This window comes from Lottia gigantea (assembly GCF_000327385.1).
Source record: "Lottia gigantea unplaced genomic scaffold LOTGIsca_2, whole genome shotgun sequence".
Lineage (NCBI taxonomy): Eukaryota > Metazoa > Mollusca > Gastropoda > Lottiidae > Lottia > Lottia gigantea.
This window is the reverse complement of record NW_008708400.1, coordinates 2180402-2189602: the sequence shown is the minus strand read 5'-3', so window position 1 is coordinate 2189602 and position 9201 is coordinate 2180402. Positions and strand designations below refer to the sequence as shown.

The 9201-nt window shown below is 33.7% G+C and overlaps 1 protein-coding gene across 1 annotated transcript in view; it reads right to left on the bottom strand.

Annotated features, from left to right (window-relative positions):
- Positions 1 to 2980, bottom strand: part of LOTGIDRAFT_228271 (hypothetical protein) — a gene marked incomplete at its 3' end in the record, with an annotated part of 13162 nt that extends 10182 nt beyond the window's left edge. The window contains exon 1 of the mRNA XM_009053263.1: positions 2888 to 2980. Coding sequence (XP_009051511.1) covers positions 2888 to 2924 — 37 coding nt within the window. The 5' untranslated portion in view covers positions 2925 to 2980. The remainder of the gene's footprint in view (positions 1 to 2887) is intronic.
- Positions 2981 to 9201: the final 6221 nt, after the last annotated feature.

Here is a 9201-nt window from a genome sequence, read left to right as displayed (position 1 = left end):
GGGGGGGGGGGGTGAGGACGTTGCACAGGCTATTCATTCACTATGTAAATTTGAAAGGGGAGACCCGGACCAGCCTCTTTCCTGTGGGGCCATGGCTCTTCCTGCCCCACTCCCCCCTCCTCTTGTAGAAACGCCACTAACTTGCTTAACCCCGACGGTGTGTGACCAACCGATTCTCTCTCTTGCATCCAGCTCAAGTTAGTTTTGAAGAGGGTCATGGATGTGGACACCTGGTTGAGCATATAGTATTAAAAGACTATCCAAGTATTAGACATAGCTTGGCTAATAATTTATGTTAGGTAGGGCATCATCTCATACTGATATTAACTCTATTGTAACTACGCCATGCACCTACAGTCGTTTCTCTTTCTCTTGTTTTGGCTAGTAAGGTATTATTGAGATTTGTTGGTTTTTTAGGGGTCATAAGGCGTGGGATTGTACCGAAATGGGTAGCATGCTTTACATGTATATATGTAAATATATTGTAGATCAATATAGGCCCTCTTGGTTGTGACTTCACTATCAATTTCTATATTCGCCCAAGTATAGGTTCTGAGTTAACTATTGCATTAGGTCGACACAGGTTTCCAGGGGTCCAAGATTCATCGTTAGGTTTTCCTGTCTGGCAAGATTAACATGTCAGTTCAAATTCATTGTATATATTATCTATATGTTCTTTTGTTTTGTATATTATCTGTACTCTATAAGATGTAGATGTGACTGTTATAGTATTTTTTTATTGTGTAACTATGTTTTGTGTATGAAAAGCATTTTAAACAGAGCGTAGTCATGTTATAATTGATGAGTCTATACTGAATTAAAGATGACACAAACTTTAAGTTATTATGGAACAGTTGACAAGAGGTCTGCTTATCTTTATTATAAGACTCCCATTGTTCAATCCAATACCGCATCTTTTCATCTGTAGGGTACATGAAAAGTAATAGCATAATGTAGATCAGATAGAAGTCTCAACTGGACACAGAAGATGGTTTACGATCTGTTAAATACAAATGTCCTTAAGTAACAAACCATCTGGGTGCATGTGATAAGTATACCTATATAAGAACATAGATAATGGTGAGATTGAATCTTTTATTGATTAGCATTGGATCACGTTAAGCTGTAACTAAGATCTTGGGTATATTCTTGATTCAGTCTAGACTCCAGAGTGTTTGAAGAAAATAAAGTGTTGTATGTTTTAATCTGAGGTGTAAACTTTTTTTACCAACTATTCTAAGACTATCAGAACTATTTTGAGTTAACTAAACTTATTGTTGCGGCCAAAAGCATATCATGTTGTTAATCTGTTTTATCCCAGGTTGCTGGATATGTTTTGTTTTTGTTTTCTTTATGTTTTCTCATATTTGTTTACCTTTGTATTTATTGGCATATACAGTTGTCCATAATAAGTTTATTTTCCCTTAAATAGTGGTCCATACTGTAAATAATTTTCATAAGGTCAAGGACAAACGCCATTTTACAAACGAATGAATAACGAACGACTAACGCCAATTGTTTTGCTTTTGTAACGTCCGTGGGTTTTGTCAACAACACAAAACCTGCGGTTTTGTAACATTTATTGTATACGAAGCCGTTGAGTATTAAATTATTGTCTGATGACTCCCGTGGTTATGGATTTCGAACGATTTAACATTTGTATCGAGGAACGCTTTCATATGATGCCATACTTTTCAAGCCAACCATGCCCACGTATTTTTCCTTCCACACCATGGTTGTGGCCGTCATACTTATCTTAAAACATATTAAAATTTTTTTTAAAAAAACGTTTTGCTTTGCTCAGACAATTCCAAATGGACAGAGTCTACTAAATCATTTATGCAAATTATAAAATGTAGTCCGTGCTATTTTTAGCCATCCTCTTTCTCTCTCCCTTTGGATTTTTTTTTGCATGCCTAATTTTGACTTATTTTGGTTCTGATTTGGAATTTGAAGTCTGAAAATGCATTTTCTTTCAGATTTTGTGTGATGAAGATATATTTTAATGCGGTAGGATAATTCTATAAATAGTCGCTTTGTGTGCAGTGACAGTCAAGCGGATGTTGATAAAATGTAGTGGTCTACTTTCTGTTTGACTAGATCGAGATTTTCATGGCAAAGATTGACTTTCTGTTTAGAAATTAGGTATTGGCCATGCTTTCATGAGGCATATTGCAAAGTTTTCAAGGAAATTTATGGAAAAAGTTATAGGAGGTTGAATTTCGTGATATTACATGGAAACAGATGGCAATTGAATTACTGGTCCGAGTCCAAATGTAAAGATTTCTTAAAAGCCTAAATCATGCACGGGCTCAGTTTATTGTATTCACTTAATGCGCCAACCTGTAAAAAGATAGCTTCCAATGCTCCTACTAAGTTACATCAAAATCATTGCCACAAACAAATTTTGACGCGATTTTACTAAGTCTAGGGCAATAACTCGTTTATCGAAAGGTCGTCAAATTCAAAGTTGACCGAGACTTATCAAAATCAGATGAAAACTGTAGTCTCTATCGTGCCCACGACAAATGTTGACAGAGGGACCGACGGGCAGAGGCGACGGCAATATACGACCACATTTTCATGTGGACGTATAAAAACGGGTGATGGCCTACTGCCTATGAGATAAAAGCAAGCGACTTGGAACCAGATAGCAGTAGTTAATTTCAGTTTTACATTAACACAAACACAGCCAATATTAATTTAGAAAGTAAAGGGCGATTATTCGCTGTACAGTTACAAACTTACACCTCAACATCCAAAATGAAAAAAGGCGTTCAATTTTCTATAACATTTATGCTGTGCAAAAGTTATAACGAAATGAATTTAAACATGAATGATTTTGTTGAGGCTATTGCCTGTATTTTTGTACATTGAAATAACTTACCTAAAAATGTAACCCTGAAAACATTGAATGGGTCCATCTTGGCAACAATTCTTCACCTGAATTAATTTAAAAATGCACCCGACTTGTTCAAACGTTACATCTAATGCGCAGTAAATAAATACGGTCTAATACACCTGAGTATTACCCTAACTGTCTTTCTAAATGAAATTTGTAGAATAGTGAGTCATCGCGTTTCCTAGAAATCATAGATTATTAATATTTCCAGTGATGAATAACAAAAGATGGCTTTATATGGCCTGAATAAATCAGCAATGGGGAGGTTTCCTAGAAAGTCTAATCTATTAACATAACATAATTTTGAATAACATATTTTGAATAACAAAATACAACTTTATATAGATAAATCGGCAATTTTGGAGCCAAGAGTATGCTTCTCCCTTTTCATACAACTTTTTATACCTAGCCTACGCCTCAACTGTATTATGGTACTGTGTGGGTCTCAGGGAAATCAAAGATTATTCGGTTATCTTTTGAAGGATTCAATAATTGTTCAGTTTTCTATAGATACCAAACGTTAGGTCAAATTCGGCTGTTGTCTTGATGAAAATTCTCAAAAACTAGTAATTCTAATATAGATCAGAGCAAATCCCATAAAAAGACACATTTTTATTCTAGCCCTAATCGTGTCGATATTCCATCCGTATATTATCACGTAGGAGGAACGAGTAGGACCAGATGTGTCGGTACAATAAATTTATGACTTACTTATTAAGGGTGCTAATGTACTATGAAATGAATGAAATCTATTTATCTCACTTTTTCTATTCAGGGCATGTTTGCAGCTTTCCGCAATATGTCTTTGGGCGTAACATATTAGCTAAAAGCAAAAAAGATCACGTTCATCTGATAACTATTTTCTCAACAGTAAGTTATGAATGCAAAAGTTAAAGGATCACAATTGAAGCAAATAAAAAAACTATCGCTATCGGAAAACTTGTGATGGCCAGTTGCACTCGAAATATCCGGAAGGAAACAAAAGCGACATGGAACCAGATAGCAGTAGTCAATTTCAGTTTTACAGTAACAAACATAACCAATATTAAATTTAAAGGACAATTACTCGCTGTACAGTTATAAACTTATACCTCAACATCCGAAGTGAAAACAATTGTCAAAAGGCGTTCATTTTTCTATGACATTTATGGTGTGCAAAAGTTATAACGAAATGAATTTAAACATGAATGATTTTGTTGAGGCTATTGCCTGTATTTTTGTATATTGAAATAACTTACCTAAAAATGTAACCCTGAAAACATCGAATGGGTCCATCTTGGCAACAATTTTTCACCTGAATTAATATAAAAATGCGCCCGACTTCTTCAAATGTTTTATCTAATGCACGGTATAAATACGGTCTCCTGCTCAAACCCCCGAGTATTACCCTAACTGCCTTTCTAAATTAAAATTTGTAGAATAGTGAGACATCGTGTTACCTAGAAAGCCTTAACAATAAAGTGTTGTAGATCTTTAGATTGTAGATGATGCCCTGGAGCATATGATGTGCTTTTAAAAAAACATAAATATAAGGGGCGATGGTGGTTATAGAAAGGAACCTGCTATCTGTACATGGTCCTTTACAGGGTGGCTCATGAATGTTGGGGTCTGTGGATTCTAGTATAGTTGGTCTGAAGATTCTAGTGGGGTCTGCGGAATATAGTATAGGGGGTCTGAGGAATATAGTATATGGGGTCTGCGGATTCTAGTATAGTGGGTCTGAAGATTCTAGTGGGGTCTGCGGAATATAGTATAGGGGGTCTGAGGAATATAGTATATGGGGTCAGCGGATTCTAGTATAGTGGGTCTGAAGATTCTAGTGGGGTCTGCGGATTCTAGTTTAGGGGTCTGAGTAATTTAGTATAGAGGGTCTGCAGATTCTAGTTGGGTCTGCGGATTCTAGCATGGGGGGTCTGCAGATTCTAGTTGGGTCTGCGGAATATAGTATAGGGGGTCTGCGGATTCTAGTTGGGGTCTGTGGATTCTAGTAGGACTCTGCGGAATATAGTATATGGGGTCTGTGGATTCTTGTTGGGTCTGTGGAATATATTATATGGGGTCTGTGGATTCTAATTGAGTCTGCGGAATATAGTATAGGGGGTCTGCAGATTCTAGTTGAGATCTTCAATCTTCGATCTTCTGATTATATACTACCGTAAATTGGAGATTTTATACAAATTACAAAAACGCACTGCAAGGAGAAAATTATATGAAAAACATAATTCATCTTCGGCACCATTATTCAAAATTTTAAATTGGTTGACACTGTATCAACGTATTAGATATAATCATGGCATAATGACATTCAAAATATTTCAAACTGGAAACCCTGAATATTTATACAATAAATTTACGGACAGATCAAAATTAACAGAAACCAGTATGACACTGAGATCAGAAACACTCCTAACTTCATCGAAATGTAATAAAACTGCTATGATGAGAACATGTCAATATACAGCTTCTTTACTTTGGAATTCATTACCACAAACTGTAAAACATAATCCTTCTTTAAGTTTGTTCTTACTGACATTTATAACCATTCCATTTATTTTTCTCACCATTTCATTTCACTTAAAAAACTTATACAATCAATTATAATCTAAGAAACACGGTGTTTACATTTTGTTATATTTTTCACCACATCCATGATGCATTGTAAATGTATATATGTTCTATGAAACTTTCTGTGTTTTTATTATATACTTAGTATTCAATTCGAAGTTTTGTGGGAAAACATACTGGTTACATTTTCTGTAATCTCGTCTATAATTTGTAGTTGAGTGGGACCTATTGAAAATTAGACTTCTGCGTAAATGGGTGGCCAAAATAAAGTTATTATTATTATTATTATTAAATCCCAGTGATAGTCCCCATACAAACTCACGAACTTTGTAATGCATGTGAACAAAATAAACCCAAACAATTGAATTCCCATATTAAAGAAAATGAAATAAAGAAATGTATCTATGAAATGAAATCTGGTAAAGCGCCAGGAATTCGTAGCATAACATCAGAATTGATCAAAGAATCCAGTCAGTTAACAATACCGGTATTGTGCGACCTCTTTAACTGCAGTATTCGTGATAATGGTATATTCCCCCACAGAGTGGTGTAAAGCCTTAATTTGCCCCGTGCATAAAAAGGGAGCTCGGGAAACTGTTTCAAATTATAGCAGTATCTCGGTTATATCTGTTATAAGTAAAATATTCACTAAAGTGTTAAATAACAGACTAACTATAGGGTGTGATCAAATCAACTACTACACGAATCCCAAACGGGTTTTAGGCGTTTCTATTCAACTGCGGATGACATATTTGCATTACAAGGTATTTTTAGCATGTATCTATTGAAAAAGGATGGCGGATTATAATGTCATTTAGAACATCAAAATACGTGAAATACATCGAAATACAATATAAATATATATATGTTTATAACTACATGTATCAGATTACCTTGTTTTTATATAATTACTATATTACTTTATCTATTCAATTTTTTATTGATATATTTTCTATATATTCATGATTTATCGTATTCAATCAAAATATCCTTTTTATATATAAAACTAAATTGAGTAATTATAAAACATACTTTACATAGTTTGGTAATGACTTGCAAAATTGTTCTTTTTATGCAAAGTAATATTCTGCATATTATTCCTTCACCTTTGCTGTCTTTTGTTTGTATGCTTTTCATGTTTCCTTAAATATTATCTATTAATTTGTAAAATTGTGTTTTGGGCTATTCGTCTTGTATACATAAAATAAAGCTTATTATTATTATTATTTTGATTTTAATTATATAATAACTGTGAGATACATGTATTAGTTTTCATATATTGAACCAACAGTTGGTGAGATGATTCTATAATCCTCTTTTTCTTGTTAAATGTATAGCGAATCGGATCATTGGAATTGAAAGATTTGAGAAGAAATAACTGATTTGTTGTTTGAAACAAAGCTACTTTTGGAATTAGAGAAGTTAGTGATGAGATGAAACCATCCACTGAATAATCAGTTTTGATTTTTTTTTGTTCGTGCTTTACAATTAAACTCATCTTATTTTTAAATAGGGTTTTTAATGAGTTATATATTGAATTTAAAAAGCCTAATGTAAGAAGTAATAGTCTTTTCGTTATTTTTCAATCTAATATTCAGTTCAGATTAAGTTCAGTGTTTTCGGACTACTCTAGAAGAGAGACTTTTTGATTTTATGACCTATAAAGTTATATATATATACTTCATTCATAGAGGTAAATTTACTTGATATTTTCTGTTGATATACGTAAATTTCTGCTGATATACATACTTTTCTGTTGATTTACGGACTTTGTTCTTACATTAACAGAATGTTAGTTCCGCAATAAGGAAATATGTTATTTTACGTAAATTAATCTTGGTCGTATGTCATTTAAGAACAATTACGTTATTTGTCAGTAAATATACGTAAATTCTGTGTTATTATCATTTTTTTCCAAACTTGTCTGTAGATAAGCGATGTCATGCGTGGTCATACTGTTTTTTTGACAGGAACTTTATGTTTCCTTACGGAAAATTATAACAGGATTGCTGTTAATTTACGGAAACCGTAATTTTGCGTTATGATAGTTTCGACCTGTTAATCAAAGTAGGTATGACGTCATCGGTAAAGACACGAGGTCAGTTTATCGTCACGCCGCCATTTTATCCCACATCAAAACAAGGCTACGTCGAAGGGATTTTTGTGAATTTCTTAAATTAAATTTAATATGGTGAGATGCTTGGAGAACTTGGAATGCTGACCCGATATTCCACCACTCATTCCTGTTCTATTATCACCCTTTGTCCAAAACTGCAAAATGTTTTACTGAATTTTAAGCGTGTGGGGACAACGACAAAATGACTTAAATTTATCCTACATGATGAACTAGACTAGGCTTAGCTTACTTGGTCTTGGGTAGAGTGGAAATGATCACTTAATACAAATTCACAGGTGAGTGTATTTTAATTATTGCCTAAATAAATTTGTAATGTTACCATTTTATCACTTTATACATGTGTGGTATTTGTGGTCTGAAACTTAGATCAGTCTTGTCAAGAGTCATCTTTCTGTTTAGAACTCTTCTGTCTAAGAGAGTAGAAAAATTAATAATTTTTTTATGGCAATGAAGTCCTCAAATTCATTTCTCTAATTTATCAGGTTTAGCCAACCGCAATGTAAGTTTATACCCGATTACATAAGAAAACCTTCAACGATATGAAATATCACAGGATCCATAATTTCTATTGCAATTTTATATTTGTTCATGCTGTCTGAAAACTTTTACCAAAATGTAAACAAACCCGACAAAATGGCGACAAAATGGCGCCAAATTATGCATAGATCCCTCAAGTCAGTTTTCCCACCAACATTGTACATGTGACACTATATAAAATGTTTGTACCTACTATTAATAACATTTGCAATGTCTTATCGATGTCAAACTGTGCAACCTGCTTTTAAGAAATTATTTTGAAAGGCCGTGTCATTGCATCATGCTCTTAAATTCCATCCACTTTCTTATGCCTTTACTATTTTATTATTTTTAATTTATAATTTCTTTTTCTGTTTTTGTACATCATCGCTTATTCAGCCTTTTACGGTTATGATTGCACCAGAGTACAAGAATACAAGGAATGAGAATTTTGTCATTAATATTCTTGTCAATAAATCTTAACCTTAACACTCAATGTTAGGACCCACTACGTGGGCGAGGCATTACAAAATTCGTAAACGAGGGCAAATTGGACTCTGGATTTCTCGAACTAAAAGATCCAGTGCCCTACTATTACTACACTACTACTACACTACTACAGTACGTTAGCACAACAAATATTTTCTCATTTTAAATTTATCTTTTCAGGTATGTCACCTTTTCCCTTTCTTTAGAGTTTCTGCCATTATTTACCAGCTAAAAGTTACGGAGCATTATGAGACTTGACCTGACTTTCGAACGAGCAACAATTAACTGTGCACATCAAAAACAATTAGGCCTTGTAATAATGATTAGAGTTGCATCATAAACTGTATTGTGCTGGATGATGGAGTCTTATAACCTTGTGGAAAATAAAAAAAGTGAAGTGGACCACAGGTCCTTGAAGTTCTGTCAATATTAATAAAATATGGGCAATGTGGAGAAAAGCGTGTCAACATAAATAAAAAAAGACATTAGTTAAATCAGAACGTTATGAAGATGTCATTAGTTATGAGAATGTCATTAAAAGATGTGTTAAAGATGTCATTAGTGATGAGTATGTATTTCAAGTTCATCATTG